General features: G+C 32.5%; 1 protein-coding gene across 19 annotated transcripts in view; it reads left to right on the forward strand.

The window, feature by feature from the left end:
• The window catches only part of LOC101896141 (sodium/hydrogen exchanger 3), a 116,515-nt gene that overhangs the window by 52,753 nt on the left and 46,468 nt on the right, over window positions 1–17,294 (forward strand). For 10 of the 19 annotated variants that reach the window (XM_059124799.1, XM_059124800.1, XM_059124793.1 and 7 more), the window contains exons 5-13: window positions 1,270–1,390; window positions 1,460–1,598; window positions 1,674–1,891; window positions 1,959–2,251; window positions 2,312–2,437; window positions 2,590–2,777; window positions 7,542–7,680; window positions 10,015–10,029; window positions 16,973–17,029. In XM_059124799.1, coding sequence (XP_058980782.1) covers window positions 1,270–1,390; window positions 1,460–1,598; window positions 1,674–1,891; window positions 1,959–2,251; window positions 2,312–2,437; window positions 2,590–2,777; window positions 7,542–7,680; window positions 10,015–10,029; window positions 16,973–17,029 — 1,296 coding nt within the window. The remainder of the gene's footprint in view (window positions 1–1,269; window positions 1,391–1,459; window positions 1,599–1,673; window positions 1,892–1,958; window positions 2,252–2,311; window positions 2,438–2,589; window positions 2,778–7,541; window positions 7,681–10,014; window positions 10,030–16,972; window positions 17,030–17,294) is intronic. The other 9 variants (XM_059124792.1, XM_059124797.1, XM_059124806.1 and 6 more) reach the window with 3 other exon arrangements.

A 17,294-nucleotide genomic window follows, 5' to 3' on the forward strand; every position in this document is an offset into this window, starting at 1 on the left:
TTAACATATTATCAGTTCCCGTTAACATATTAACAGTTCCTGTTAACATATTATCAGTTCCTGTTAACATATTAACAGTGTCTGTTAACATATTAACAGTGTCTGTTAACATATTAACAGCGTCTGTTAACATATTAACAGCGTCTGTTAACATATTAACAGCATCTGTTAACACATTAACTGCGTCTGCTAAAATATTAACACCATCTGCTAACACATTAACAGCGTCTGTTAACATATTAAGATTGTCTGCTAAAATATTAACAGTGCCTGTTAACATATTAACAGTGCCTGTTAACATATTAACAGTGTCTGTTAACATATTAACAGCGTCTGTTAACACATTAACAGCGCCTGTTAACATATTAACAGTGTCTGTTAACATATTAACAGTGTCTGTTAACGTATTAACAGCGTCTGTTAACATATTAACAGCGTCTGTTAACATATTAACAGCGTCTGTTAACATATTAACAGCGTCCCTTAACATATTAACAGCGTCTGTTAACATATTAACAGCGTTTGTTAACATATTAACAGCGTCTGTTAACATATTAACAGCGTCTGTTAACATATTAACAGCTCCAGTTAATATATTAACAGTGTCTGTTAACATTTTAACAGTTTCTGTTAACATATAATCAGCCTTTAGTTACGTGCTCGCAGTCTCTGTTAACATATTAACGGCCTCAGTTAACTTGTTAACAGACGCCGACGATGTATAAACTGACTCTATTTAAAGACTCTATTAACAGTAGGAGACTCGATTTATATTTGGACACGCTCTGTTAACGTATTTATGGCCTCTGTCAGCATGGTAGCAACCTCTGTTACGATTTTAACTACCTCTGTTAATATTTTAACAGTCTCTGTTAACATTTTAACAGCCTCTGTTAACATATAAAAGCTTATGATAGGATATTAACAGCCTATGTTAACAAATTAACAGCTTCTGTTACATATTACCAGTGTCTGTTAACATATAAATGCCAATGTTAAAGTATTAACAGCCTATGTTAACATATCTCGGTTAACATATAGATAGTCTCTGTTAAATTATTAACAGCATGTGTTATCATATTGACAATTTCTGTCAATATAACAGCCTCTGTTAACACATTGTCAACCTCTCTTCACATAGCAAAGGTCTCCGTTAACACGAAAAGCCTCTTTAAGCCTCTCTATTACTTTTATCTTGCATTTACTGTGTTTGTCTTTCATTTTTTAACATTTCTCTCTTTCTCTTTTGCCCTTCTCTTTACTGTATAGGTCGTAATGTATCACATGATGGAAGTGTACAATCACATTGGTATATCGGAAATTATAGCCCAGGACGTGGTGAATGGCGTAGGGTCATTCTTTGTGGTGGCCATCGGTGGTACTGTTATTGGTGAGTAGTTCACATTGCAATCCTCCTTGATATATCCTTCTAACATTTTTTAATTATTTTTATTTTCAGGTATTATTTGGGGCTTCCTAACCGGTTTGGTGACCCGTTTCACCGATCATGTACGTGTCATTGAACCCATCTTCATTTTCGTCATGGCCTATCTGGCGTATCTGAATGCTGAAATATTCCATATGAGTGGTATTTTGGCGTAAGTTTGCATTTTGTTCTCCGATTATGTCATCTCTGTTATCATTTCTTTTCCTCTCTTTCCATTCCCTTTCAGCATTACCTTCTGTGGCATTACCATGAAAAACTATGTCGAATCGAATATCTCACAAAAATCCCATACAACCGTCAAATATGCATTGAAAATGTTGTCAAGTTCCTCTGAAACGATTATCTTTATGTTTTTGGGCGTGGCCACCGTCAATAATAATCATGTGTGGAATACATGGTTTGTCATATTGACAATTGTTTTCTGTTCCGTATTTAGAGTTATAGGTAAGTATTCGAAAATTGCTATAGATTTTGAATAATATCCTGATTTTTTCTTTCATCTTCTTTCCAGGTGTCATCATCCTGTCCGCCATGGCCAATCGTTTCCGTTTACACAAATTGTCACGTGTCGATCAGTTCGTCATGTCATATGGTGGTCTGCGTGGTGCCGTTGCATTCGCCCTTGTTTTATTAATCGATGAACGTATAGTGCCTCAAAAGAATATGTTTGTAACCACTACCATAGCTGTGATATACTTTACCGTGTTCGTGCAGGGCATCACCATAAAACCGCTGGTCAAAATTCTAAATGTTAAGCGTGCCAATAAGCGCAAGCCCACCATGAATGAGCGTATCCATGAGAGGGTGAGTGGAAGAATTTTCTGGAAATAATCAATATTTTTATTCCTCATCTTTTTCCTGCAGTTTATGGATCATTTAATGGCTGGCATTGAGGATATTGTGGGTAAAACTGGCAACTATAATGTCCGTGATAAGTTCAAGCGTTTCGATAATCGTTTCATTCGTCCACTGTTGTTGAGAGATCTTAAGGTGAGGTTATCCGCATTTTAATTCAGTTTTCTGAACCTTGTAAGGCATTAAATTGGGATGTTAAAGCCTGTTTACAAATGCCTAACGGTTCGCATTTCCTATCAAATTATATATTTTCTAATCAACTTCCCTTTTTTTCTTCTTCCTCACAGGGTGCTGAACCAAAAATCATTGAAACCTATTCCAAACTAACCATGCGCGATGCCATCGAAGTTATGCGCCGCAACCCCTCGACCATTGGTCAAATAACTGGCACCGAATCGATGAGTGCCTTATTTAGAAATTATACCAATAATTGCATTGGTGGAAGGTGGGCACCACCAACTATTTATACAACCTGGTAAACGAATTTTAGACATCAAACATCAAAATTCCTTCCCATTTTCGAAATGAAAAAACGGAAAATTTGTTTGTGTAATGTTGTAATGCTGTTTTCTATTGACTTTTTGTTTTGTATTCGTATCTTTGGGCAAAACAGCTGTAAAATCTCGGCACCGTATATTTCCTTGAACGAAAAACATAAGTGCAGCAACTAGACGTGCATGTATTTGTTTTGATTGTTATGATTTAACTTTTCTTTCCTTTCCTTTCATTTGTTTAATTTTCTTTTTTGTCTTTTCGAATATTTGGAAAGTAATGCCAAATGAGTATGAATTGAAAAAGTCGAAGCATGCTCTCCTCCTTTTCGCTGTATCGTGTGTTTACTAACTAAACTCTCTTTTCCCTCTTCTACTTACATGTAACCCTTTTTAATAGTCTATCGAATTATTTTAATTTAAAACTATTGTGTCATTTAACATTAGAGACTGATTTCGTGAGACCCAATAGAAACAGCTCTTGAATGGGAAGACATGGAATTCAGTTAGAATTTAGATAGAGAGGGACAGATGTAGTATTCGGAACAATTTAAACCTAAGAGCTATCCCTAACTATTTTCGAAAAGCAATGGGCGACAGAAATAAACTCATTTTTGACTGAAGTTGGACCTCATTTTAATTTATGTCAAATTAACCCACAAAGCATCATTTAAGAACAATGACGTCAAAGACTCAAATACTCTTCATCAAATTTCACTATAAGTCACCAAGGAAAAGAAATCTCTATCTCCATTATATATCAAGAAAATATTAGCATCAATGTTGCCAAAAAACGCGAAAATATTTCCTATTTTTTATGGGGTTTTCTGAAGACTTTTTAGTTTAGGCAGAATTTTCCTATAAGACATCATTTTAGAAAAATTGTCTCTAAGACAATAATATTCTTCATCAAAATTCACTATAAGTCACCTTGGATAAGAAATTTCTATCTCCATTATATATCAAGAAAATATTTGCATCAATGTTACCAAAAAAAAAAACGCGAAAATATATCCAATTTTCTATGGATTTTTCTAAAGACTTTTAAGTTTATATAAAATTCTCCCACAAAAAATCATTCTAGTCGAATTACCCCAATAACTAAAATATTCTCTATCAAATTTCCTTATAAGTCACCAAAAACAAGAAATCTCTATCTCCAATGTATATCAAGAAAATATTTACAGCAGTGTTGCCAAAAAATACACGAAAATATTTCCTATTTTTTATGGATTTTTTCTAATGACTTTTTGGTTTCTGCAAAATTTACCTACAAGGCTTCATTTTAGAAGTACTCCCTCAAAGCCAAAAATGTTCTTCATAAAATTTCCCTATAAGTCACCATGGAGAAGAAATCTCTATCTACATTATATATCAAGAAAATATTTGCATCAATGAAACTCGAAAATATTTCCAATTTTTATGGATTTTTCCAAAGACTTTTTTGTTTATGTAAAATTCTCGTATAAAACATCATTTTAAAAGAATTGTCTCAAAGGCAACAATATTCTTGATCAAATTTCACTATAAGTCATCATGGGAAAGAAATCTCCATCTCCATTAAATATCAATAAAATATGAGCTTCAATGTTGCAAAACAAAAGAAATTGGAAATATTTGCATTTTTTTATGGATTTTTCTAAAGGCTTTTTAGTTTTTGTAAAATTCTCCCACAAAACGATATTTGAGAAAAATGCCGTTAAAGAAAAAAATATTCTTCATCAAATTTTCTTAGAAGTCACCAAGGAATAGAAATCTCCATCTCCAATATGTATCAAGATAATATTTACAACAATGTTGCCAAAGAATACGCGAAAATATTTCTTATTATTTATGGATTTTTTCTAATGACTTTTTGCTTTCTGCAAAATTTACCTACAAGGCTTCATTTTAGAAGCATTGCCTCAAAGACAACAATATTCTTCATCAAGTTTCCCTATAAGTCACCACGGAAAAGAAATCTCTATCTCATTTATATATCATGAAAAAAACATCTATCAATCTTGCCAACAAAAAAATTCCTTTTTTATGGATTTTTTTAAAAAGACTTTTTACTTAATGTGAATTTCTCCTATAAAGCAACATTTTGGAAGAATTTCCTCAAAGACGAAAATGTTCTTTATTAAATTTCCCTATAATTCACCACGGAAAAGAAATCTCTATCTCCATTATATATTAAGAAATTGTGTGTATCAATGTTGCCAAAAAAAGCGCGAAAATATTTCCTATTTTTACGTATTTTTTTAAAGACTTTTTAGTTTACGTAAATTTCTCCCACAATGCAACATTTTAGAAGAATTGCCTCAAAGACAACAATATTCTTCATCAAATTTCACAATAAGTCACCATGGAAAAGAAATATCTATCTCTATTATATATCAAGAAAATGTGTTATCAATGTTGCCAAAAAAGCGCGAAAATATTTCCTTTATATTATGGATTTTTCTAAAGACTTTTTAGTTTATGTAAATTTCTCCTACAAAACATCATTTTAGAAGCATTGCCTCAAAGACAACAATGTTCTTCATCAAATTTCACTAAAAGTCACCATGGGAAACAAATCTCTACCTCTATTATATATCAAGAAAATATGTGCATCAATCTTGTCAAATATACGCAAAAATATTTCCTTTATATTATGAATTTTTCCAAAGACTTTTTAGTTTCTGTACATTTCTCCAATAAAGCATCATTTTAGAACAATTGCCTCAAAGACAACAATATTCTTCATCAAATTTCACTATAAGTTACCGAGGAAAAGAATTTTCTATCTTCATTATTTATAAAGAAAATATGTTGTCAAAAAAAAAAAAAAAAAAAAAAAAAAAACGCAAATATTTTCCAATCTTTTCATGGATTTTTCTTCGTCTATTTTTGGGTTTATACAAAATTCTCCAACAAAACATTATTTTAGAATGATGATGTCAAAGAAAAAAATAATCCCTATCAAATTCCCTCATAAGTCACCGAAGCAAAGAAATCTGTATTTCCATTCCATACAAAGAGAATATTTGTTTAAATTTTGTAAAAAGTCGAAAATATTTCCTATATTTTTCCATGGATTTTTCTTTGGCCTTATTTCGAGTTGACGCCTGAAAGTAACATAAAAGTTCATTTTAGACAGAAAGTGTTAAGGAAAAAAATATTCTACACAAAATATAATTAGAAGTCTCAGAATAACCCATATATCTGAGTGCGATAGTTTTTTAAGAAATTGACATTCGGAATTTATATATTGCAAGTATAAATTAGGTGTTTACGTTTAAGGCTATTAATCTTATACATTTTTAATCTGAGAAAAGTGTGAAAGGAAGAAATATTCTAGATCAAATTTCATTGTGAGTCTCCGAACAAATAAAAGTTGTATACTCACTATGTACCCTTACAAGTTTACGATTAATTTTGTATATGAAACCCCTACCAATTTTCAACAAATCTAGCAGAGTTTCCCAATTCTCTGTGAATTTTCTCGTAATTCCAATGTCCAAATTTGAGTCTGGGCTATGGAAAAATTTAAGTGGGTTTCATAGAATAGGACTGCTAAATGTAAACAGGGACTGATAATTAATTAACAGGGACTTGATTAATTTATAGAGACTTAATACAATAAATTATAGCCATATCCTTTCTTTAAAATTTACTTCATTTCTTGTCTCCCTTTAGAAGCTGTATAACACTTTCAGTTTTAGGGAACCTTACAAAGACCATGCCCATTTCTTGTATTAATTCTTATTTAAAATCGTTTCTAACATTTTCCTTTCTCTTTCTAGTAAATATCGTTTTTTTTTCTGAATGACTTGCCAAAAACCCAAGAGAATACTAATTTATTTTTTTGAAACTAACCAAAAAAACTTTAACTAACAATAACAACAAAACAATATGAATGTTCGAATACTAAAACACTTTAAATTAGAAATCCGAAAACAAATAACTAAAAATGCACTGAATTTCTGAAATTCGTTTACTTTTTCTCTATTTACATATATTTAGATTTTAGTTTTAATTTCTTCTATTCTTAAAGCTTTTAATTTTTAAGAAATTATAGATTTAAGTAATAATTGGATGTATGAATGTTTGTATATATAGATGTTCGGAAATGTAACTATGGATTTAAAACATAAAAAGGAAAATCTCTATTGACCCTTAACATTTAGAGGGCAGAGGAGTGTAGATGGAATAACTTGAATCCAAGTTTTAATTCCTTTTATATATCTCTACAAGTATTTTGTTTTTCAAAATCACTTTTCGAAATTTGTATACTTTTTTGGAACCTATTTTAAAATTGATATCGCCTTTCAGCATTCATAGTTGCATTTCAGAACCCTCTAAAAATTGTAACCTTAATGAATATTGTAATTAACTAAATATTGTAAAATGAAGATTGTGCTTAGATGTTTAAATGCAACAAAATCTCTGAGAGTAACATAGAATTGGAAAACGCCTTAAAACTTCACTTAAACTATAACTGAAATAATTAATTAAATTGTAATTATAATAATTGAATTAACTATAACTATAAAAAATAATTAATTATGCATTAAATATTTCTAGATTTTGAGAAAAAAAAAAAAAAACACTCCATTAAATATCGATACATACATATGTATTTACGTTTTCAAATTCAATGTAACTCTCTCCAACATAGATTACGCCTTGCCTTCTTGTCACTTGCATTAAAATTTTTTAACATATCTTTTTTCTTCTTCTTCACCTTTTACTTATCTCCTCGCTCCCTCGTTTGTTTTTAGCCCAAGTCTTACCAATTTAGACAATACCTGTTCGCGTAATTTGGACATGCATGAATTGGATTATAATCCATCCAAAAAGGATTTGACCGATGCTAAGATCCATCACTTGTTGGCTGAAGAATTGAAACCATACAGACGGGTATGTAGACTCTAAAATCTTTTTTAATCATTTATTTATTAATTTTAAAATTTAAAAAAAAAATCGTATTCAAACATTTGAATTGACATGCATAGTTATGTTATGTGTTACTGACATACATACAACATTCCAGGAAATGGACTGAGAGGCAATCGTGGCCGGACCAAGATTTGCGATACAAACATATGTGAAAAGGGAATGTTATTTTATTAACAGTGGATTTTAGTTTATTAACAGAGGCAGTTAATATGTTAACAGAGGCTGTTAATACATTAACAGAGGCTGTGAATATGTTAACAGAAGGTGTTAATATGTTAACAGTGGCTGTTAATATGTTAACAGTGGCTGTTAATATGTTAACAGTGGCTGTTAATATGTTAACAGTGGCTGTTAATATGTTAACAGTGGCTGTTAATATGTTAACAGTGGCTGTTAATATGTTAACAGTGGCTGTTCATATGTTAACAGTGGCTGTTCATATGTTAACAGTGGCTGTTAATATGTTAACAGTGGCTGTTAATATGTTAACAGAGGCTGTTAATATATTGACAGAGGCTATTAATATGTTAACAGTGGCTGTTAATATGTTAACAGAGACTGTTAATATGTTAACAGAGACTGTTAATATGTTAACAGTGGCTGTTAATATGTTAACAGTGGCTGTTAATATGTTAACAGTAGCTGTTAATATGTTAACAGAGGCTGTTAATATATTGACAGAGGCTATTAATATGTTAACAGTGGCTGTTAATATGTTAACAGTGGCTGTTAATATGTTAACAGAGGCTCCTAATATGTTAACTGAGGCTGTTAATATGTTAACAGAGGCTCCTAATATGTTAACAGAGGCTGTTAATACATTAACAGAGGCTCCTAATATGTTACCAGAGGCTGTTAATACATTAACAGTGGCTGTTAATACATTAACAGTGGCTGTTAATACATTAACAGTGGCTGTTAATACATTAACAGTGGCTGTTAATACATTAACAGTGGCTGTTAATACATTAACAGTGGTTGTTAATACATTAACAGTGACTGTTAATACATTAACAGTGGCCGTTAAAACATTAACAGTAGCTGTTAACACCTTAACAGTGGCTGTTAATACATTAACAGTGACTGTTAATACATTAACAGTGGTTGTTAATACATTAACAGTGTCTGTTACTACATTAACAGTGACTGTTATTATACTAACAGTGGCTGTTAGTACATTAACATTGGCCGTTAATACATTAACAGTGGCTGTTAATACATTAACAGTGGCTGTTAATACATTAACAGTGGCTGTTAATACATTAACAGTGGCTGTTAATACATTAACAGTGGCTGTTAATACATTAACAGTGGCTGTTAATATATTAACAGTGGATGTTAATACATTAACAGTGGCTGTTAACACCTTAACAGTTGCTGTTAACATCTTAACAGTGGCTGTTAACACCTTAACAGTGGCTGTTAATACATTAACAGTGGCTGTTAATACATTAACAGTGGCTGTTAATACATTAACAGTGGCTGTTAATACTTAAGCAGAGGCTGTTAACAATTGGATAATTGATGGATAATTAATTCTGTTATGGGGACTGTTAATGCGGTCATTAGACACATTGGCATTTTTTTGGCCTTCATTGTTCTCAGCCTTTCTTCCACAAAAACATGCAGTTAAAAGAATGATTTAAATATATATGTATTTTATATATTTAAATATTATTTTGTATTTTTAAGCAATAATTAATACGTTTATTTTTAATGAGAAAAAAAAAAACTATAAATATTTCACCTTTAGTTCTATAATGCCAAACTATCACCATCTCAACACTATTCTCAGAACTTACTTTAGTACACCTAAGACACATTTATAGATACTCAAATGCCTACTCACACAAACACACACATTTATACATAGTTTTAAGTTTTAATTTAAGAAATTAAATTTAGAAATTATTATTATTATTATTGCTCTTAACTTTAGATTTTAATTTGCTACATAACTATAAAGAAATTTTTATAACTATTTTCATTTCAATCAAAAAATATTTAAAATTAATAATTTTTCTTTTTTTCTCTTCCCTTCGAATAATCGAAAAAACAAAAATCGAAATCCCTTCATAATTTTTGGTTACCATTTTTTTAATCATGGTTTTCTTTTTTTGGTTAATATTTTTGATCACATGGAAAAAATACCAACCTCCTTCCCTCTCCCCATCATCATCGCCGTATAAACATTGCTTTATATGTTTTGATTTTCGATTTCAACGAACCGAAATTCTATTCAAAAATTGTAAAAAAACAAAACATTTTTGTACGATTTTTTGAATCCTACTCCAGGCCTCCATACAAATGGTACGAACTAAAAAAAAAAAAAAATATGAAAAAAAAATGTTTTAATGTTTCTTTTTTTAATTGATTTTTTTATTCCTGTAATCTGTAATCACAATTGGTTGTTACTGTTCTCTTTATGCTCTTTCTAATTATTATTGTTTTTATTTTTGAGTTTTTATATTTAATAATTTTTATTTTTGGCAATTTTTTATTTTTTGAGTTTTGTTGCGCAAATCTTGTTTTTTGATGTATAGCACACAAATTCTGTGTCCTTTCTCTTCTACTACTTCTGCTGCTGCTCTTTTGCATCCCGTCTAATAATAAGTGTCTGCAACTGCAATACTAACTCGTCTATTCAATGTGATTGATTGATGTGATCTTAGATGTTTCAATTTTTTAAATTATCTGAATGTTAATTTATCTCCTATGGCACCTGGAAATTTCGTCCCTATCCAAATTTAAAATTTTTCCAAATTACACTGTGCGACAGAATTAAATTTTGATAAACCCCAGTAGAATATGAAAAGTAGAGCTAAAAATAGAAGACACGGGTATACGGTGTTTTGAAAGTTTATATCGCAAATTAGCCTAAATAGGAGGGCCAAGTTCCGCCATCTCTTCCATTTTTTAGGAATTTTCGGATTAGGATTCCTTGGAATCCTTGAATTTTTTGATATTTAGTGTCTTTGGCAATATTGCTGATACGAAGATTATTTTGGTGGAAATTTTTAACCCTCAATGGAATCATCAAAGGGGTCTTCTTGGTCCTTTATTTCAAAAAGTGGTTAAAAACTCACTTGAAACGAGCTCGTAGCAAGTTGAAATATTCCATATATATATATAGTACAAAAACCAACATTTTAGAGTTAAAATTGTAGTTAATGTGAGTTTATGCGAAATTCTCCTACAAAACATAATTTTAGAAGGATGATGTTAAAGACATAAATGTTCTACATCAAATTTCCTTATGGGTCAAACAAGGAAAGAAAAATCGATCTCTTGATAGATATCAAGAAAATACAAGTTTTAATGTTGTCCAAAATTCCGAAAATATTTTCAATTTATTTTTAAAAGGTTTTTCTTTGGCATTTTCCGATTTCATGCTAAATTCTCCAACAAAACATCAATTTGGAAGGATGATGTCAAAGACAAAAATGTTCCTCATCAAATTTCACTATCGGTCATCAAAGAAAAGAAAAGTCGATCTCTTGATATATATCAGAAAAATTTAGTATATATGTTGCCCAAAAACCCGATAAAATATTCAATTTATTTTTAAAGGATTTTTCTTTGGCATTTTTCGAGCTTATGCAAAATTCTCCTACAAAACATCATGTTAGAAGTACTATGTCGAGGAGAAAAATGTTCCTCATCAAATTTCACTCTGGGTCATCAAAGAAAGAAATATCGAAAGAAATATGTCCAAAAATCCGAAAATTTGTCCAATTTATTTTTAAAGGATTTTTCTTTGGAATTGTTCGAGCTTATGCGAAATTTTCCTACAAAACATAATTGTAGAAGAATGATGTCAAAGACAAAAATGTTCCTCATCAAATTTCACTATAGGTCATCAAAGAAAAGAAAAATCGATCTCTTGATATATATCAGGAAAATTTAAGTATTAATGTTGCCCAAAAACCCGAAAATATATTCAATTTAATTTTAAAGGATTTTTCTTTGGCATTTTTTGAGCTTATGCGAAATTCTCCTACAAAACATAATGTTAGAAGTATAATGTCAAAGACAAAAATGTTCCTCATCAAATTTCACTGTAGGTCACCAAAGAAAAGAAAAATCGATCTCTTAATATATATCAGGAAAATTTAAGTATTAACGTTGCCCAAAAACCCGCAAATATATCCAATTTATTTTGAAGGGATTTTTCTTTGGTTTTTTTCGAGCTTAAGTGAAATTTTCCCACAAAACATAATTTTAGGAAAATTATGTCAAAGAAAAAAATGTTTTCCATCAAATTTCACTATAGGCCACCAAAGGAAAGAAATATCGATCTCTTGATATCAAGAAAATACAAGTAAATATTGTCCAAAAAAAACGGAAAATATATCCAATTTATTTTTATAGGATTTTTCTTTGGCATTTTTTGAGCTTATGCGAAATTTTCCTACAAAACAAAATTTTAGAAAAACGATGTCAAAGAAAAAAATGTTCTCCATCAAATTTCACTATAGGTCACCAAAGAAAAGAAATGTTGATCTCTTGGTATATATCAAAAAAATTTGAGTATTAATGTTGTCCAAAAATCCGAAAATATATCCAATTTTTTTTTAACGATTTTTCTTTGGCATTTTTCGAGCTTTTGCGAAATTTTCCTACAAAACATAATTTTAGAAAAATTATGTCAAAGAAAAAAATCTTCTTCATCAAATTTGACTATGGGTCACCAAGGAAAAGGAATCTCTATTTCCATTATATATCAAGAAAATGTGTGTGCCAATGTTGCCAAACAAAAAAAAAAAAAAAAAATATTTCTTCTAATTAATGGACTGTTTTTCGTCATTTTTCGAGTTTTTGTAAAGTTCTCCTACAAAACATAATTTTAGAAGGACGATGTCAAGGACGAAAATATTCTTCGTCAAATTTTGCTATAAGTCACTACAGAAAAGACAATTCTATTTCCATTATATATCAGGAAAATATGTGTGTCAGTGTTGCCCAAAAAACGCGAAAATATTACTTTTTATTCATCGAATTTTCATCGGGCTTTTTTAAAGTTTTTGTATAATATTCCTACAAAACATCACTTTGGAAGGATGTTGTCAAGGACGAAAATATTCTTCGTCACATTTCACTATAGGTTACCAGGAAAAGAAATCTATATTTCCATTACATATCAAGAAAATACAGGGTGACATAAAAAACTGCAAAAAGTCATACGCCATTGTTTTTACATTTTTTTAAATTTTATTGAATGGAAGCAAAAAATGTCGGAAGTAGCATCAAATTTTAGAATTGGTCGCCTTTGACACGAATTATGGCCTTCACACGGTAGCGTCCATATATTGATTTACAAAAAAGTAACCCCTTTTAAACGGAAATTTTAGTCATCTTATTCGATTCTATTGACTTTGTCCAGCTCTGATCCACATGAAATAATTTCATGAGCAGTGCCTTTTCTTGGGAATGTTTTTTTTATATTGGTTTACTTCAGTTTTCATGGTAACCAATATAGATTTCGGAGAATATCTCGAGCCTATGAAAAAGTTGTCCTTGGTAACTAGGCTTTGATTCCATTAAAATTTCTTCCGATATGTGTTTAGTTTTGGATCTTTTTGGCCAAATATTAGTGTCCTATTCTAATTAAATTAATACTTTTTTTTATTTAGCTTTTTAAATATATTTTTATTATAATTTATTTTTATTTTTTTTTATTTATTTTATTTTTATTTTTTTATTATAATTTATTTTTGTTTTTTAATATTATTTTTATTTTGCATGTTCTTATAACAGATTTTCTTTATTCGTTCATAGCACCGTTTTATTAACTGTTGACGTTTCATGTTCTTCCGGCACAAATTTAACGTTTAACCAAATTTTGAATACTAAAATCTAAAATTCGTTATTCGTTCGACATTTTCTTTGCATTGATGTCCATAAACCAAAAAAAAAAAAAAACTATCCCCTAACTCTAGTAACATTAACTTTCTATGATTTGTTATTTCATTATTATTTCTTCAGCTCCCTACAATTCGTCTATAAGAGACTACCTTCCCTTCTCTATAAAGATTCCCTTCAGCCCATCTTAATTAGGCAGTTTTGAAAGACAGCCTTCGAAACGTTCATAAAATCCGTATTTAGACCGCCTGTTTATAGGGATTCCCTTTAAGGCCTTCACCCAAGTATAAAGAACGATCCCTAAAGTCCGCTTTCAGGCTGACTATAAAGACCGCCTTTAGCTCGTTCATAAGGACTTCTTTCGCCGCCTTCAGACCGCTTATATAGACGGTCTACTATAAAGAACGCCTTTAGATCGTCTATAAAGACCTCTCGAAGCCGCTATTAACTCGCCAATGAAGATCGGACCGTTCAAAAAGAACCACTTATAATGTCCATAAACTCTCTTTAGGCCGCCTTCAGCCCTTCCCTTGCCTTTGCCATCAGACCGCCTTTAGCCCAGCGCTAAAAACGCCTTCAGGCAGCCGTAAGATGCATATAACGACATCTGCAGACCGCTTTCGGTCATTAAATACTTCCTTCAGACTGCCTGTAAAAACCTCTTCACACCGCCTTTAGCTCGTCTATAAAGATCGTTTTTAGACCGTCAATAAAAATAGTTTTTAGACCGTCTATAAAGATCGCCTGTAAAGACCGAATTTATACGGTCTAAAAAGAGCTCTTCAAACCGCCTGCGAAGTCCGACCTTAGTCAGTCTATAAAAACTGTATATTAAGACCGCCTTCAGACTGTCTATGATGATCATGAAAACCTCTTCAAATTGCCTTCAGTCCTTCTATAAAAATAGCATTAAACTCGCCTCTAAAGGTTGCCTTCAGACCGCCTTTAACCCAGCTTTAAACACTCCTTCAGACAGCCCTAAGATGCATATAACGACCTCTGCAGACCGCCTTCAGTCAATAAATACTTCCATTAGACTGCCTACACAGACCTCTTTAGCTTGTTTTGTAAATATCGCCTTTAGACCATTTATAAAAATCGTCCTTAGACCGTCTATAACGATTGCTTTTAGCTCGCCTATAAAGACCGTCTTTATACAGTCTAAAAAGAGCTCTTCTGACCGCCTACAAATACCGACTTTAGTCAGTCCATTAATACCGCCTTCAGACCATCTATGACGACCGACTTTTACTCGTTTATCAAGACCTCTTCAGACCGCCTTTAGACAGTCTATAATAACTGTCCTTAGACTGTCTGTAAAGACCGCATTTAGACAGTCAATAAAGGACTTTTAGGGCCGCCTTCAGGCCGCCCATAAAGGCCTCCCTTAGCCCGCCTATAAAGTCCGTATTTAGACTGTCTCAAAAGACCACTACAGAGCGCCTGTAGCCCGTTTATAAAAAAGCCTTCAGCCCGTCGATAAAGACGAATTCTGACCGTCTGTAAATACCTCTTCAGAGCGCCTTCAGACCGTTTATAATGACTGCCTTTAGATTGTCTGTACAAACCCTTTTTTAGACTGCTAATAAAGGCCTTTTCAGGCCGCCCATAGGTTTCCGTTAGCCAGCCTATAAAGACTTCCTTCAGACTGTCTATAAAGACCACATCAAAGCGCCTTCAGTCTGCCTTCAGGTCGTCTGTAAAATCCGCCTTCAGCCCATCGATGAAGACGAGTTCAGACCATCTATAGCTTGGTTTTTAATGCCGAATTCAACCTGTCTGTAAAGTCTACTTTCAGCCCGTCTACAAAATCCGCCTTCAGCCTATATAGTCTATAAAGACTCTTTAAGACCGCCTATAAATACCTCTTCAGGCCATCAATTAAGACCTGTCTTAGCCCGCCTATAAAGTCCTTCTTCAGACCGTCTATAAATACCACCTTAGTGCGCCTTCCCACATTCAGCCCGTCTATAAAGTCTGCCTTCAGCCCGTCTATAAAGGCGCCTTAAGACCGCCTGTCAAGACCTCTTCAGGCCGTCCATGAAGACCCCCTTAGTCCGCCTATAAAGACCTCCTTTTAGGGCGCTTTCATACCTGTCATTAAGGCCGCCATCAGCCCGTTTATAAAGTCTGCCTTTAGCCCGTCTATAAAATAAATCTTCAGCCCGTCTACAAAGACTACTTAAGACCGCCTATAAAGACCTCTTCAGGCCCTCCATAAAGACCTGCCTTAGCCCCACCTATAAAGACATCCTTCAGACTGTCTATAAAGACCTTGTCTACAAAGGCCTCTTAGATGGCCTTCAGGTCGCCCATAAAGACGCCCTTGTCCCGCTTATAAAGACCTCCTTCAGCTCGGCTATAAAGTCCGCCTTCAGTTCGTCTATAAAGATCGCATTCAGTTTGTCTATAAAGAGTCCCTCAACTCGTCTATAAAGACTCCCCTCAGCTATTAAGACTACTCAGAGCTATTAAGACTCCCAACAGCTCGTCTGTAAAGGCTCCCAACAGCTCTTCTATAAAGACTCCCAACAGCTCGTCTGTAAAGACTCCCAACAGCTCGTCTTTAAAACTCCCCTCAGCTCGTCCATAAAGACTCCCCTCAGCCTCGTCTATAAAGACTCCCCTCAGCCTCGTCTATAAAGACTCCCCTCAGCCTCGTCTATAAAGACTCCCCTCAGCCTCGTCTATAAAGACTCCCCTCAGCCTCGACTATAAAGACTCCCCTCAGCCTCGTCTATAAAGACTCCCCTCAGCCTCGTCTATAAAGACTCCCCTCAGCCTCGTCTATAAAGACTCCCCTCAGTCTCGTCTATAAAGACTCCCCTCAGCCTCGTTTATAAAGACTCCTCTCATCTCGTCTTTAAAGACTCCCCTCAGCCTCGTCTATAAAGACACCTCTCAGCCTTGTCTATAAAGACTCCCCTCAGCTCGTCTTCAAAGACTCCCCTCAGCTCATCTCTACTCCACTAAAAAATTCTTTTTTAATTTAGTTTCAAAAATTTAAAATTTTTATTTTAACTCGTTCATTGTTTTAAATCTTTACTAAAATCCTCAAAACCTTGACCTTTTCTAAATTCTCAGAAAACCTATTATCTTGATGTCTATGTATACCCTCAATACCATTGAACACCGATATCATCTTGTCTATTTACTTTGTATCGGTATTCAATGGTATCCTTACATCTATTGTAAAATATTTCAAAAAAAAATGTTCTATTGTTTTATTTGTCTTATCCTTGTTGTTGCATATTTTTTCCAAATATTTGCCACAAATTGTTGTTGAATTTATTGCAAAGCAAAAAATTAAAAAAAAATTATGCAAAGCAAAAACCAATATCTGTCTGCAAGTTTGTAGTAAAAAACCAAAAAACATTTTTAATTTTTACAGCACCGTCGTCTTAGTTATAGCCGTCACGCTGTAGATGACAGAGATCTATCCACGCAGGTGAGTAAAAAGCGGACAAAAAAAAAAAAAAAAAAAAAAACGAAAATACATCATTTAAATCCCAAGCTCTACCCAGGATACCAAATATTTTGAACGGAAAGATAACCTTAAACCAAACTATTCGGTTACAGATTTAAGTATTTCGTTTTAAATTTCAAATTTGGGTAACCAATTTTCCAGAACAAATTTCCTCCAAAAATAGATAAGGGACTGATGTCCAATCTGAATGGACAATATTTCAACACAATTTCAATTTTAAATATGT

The sequence above is a fragment of the Musca domestica genome, unplaced genomic scaffold (genome assembly GCF_030504385.1).
Source record: "Musca domestica strain aabys unplaced genomic scaffold, Musca_domestica.polishedcontigs.V.1.1 3, whole genome shotgun sequence".
NCBI lineage: Eukaryota > Metazoa > Arthropoda > Insecta > Diptera > Muscidae > Musca > Musca domestica.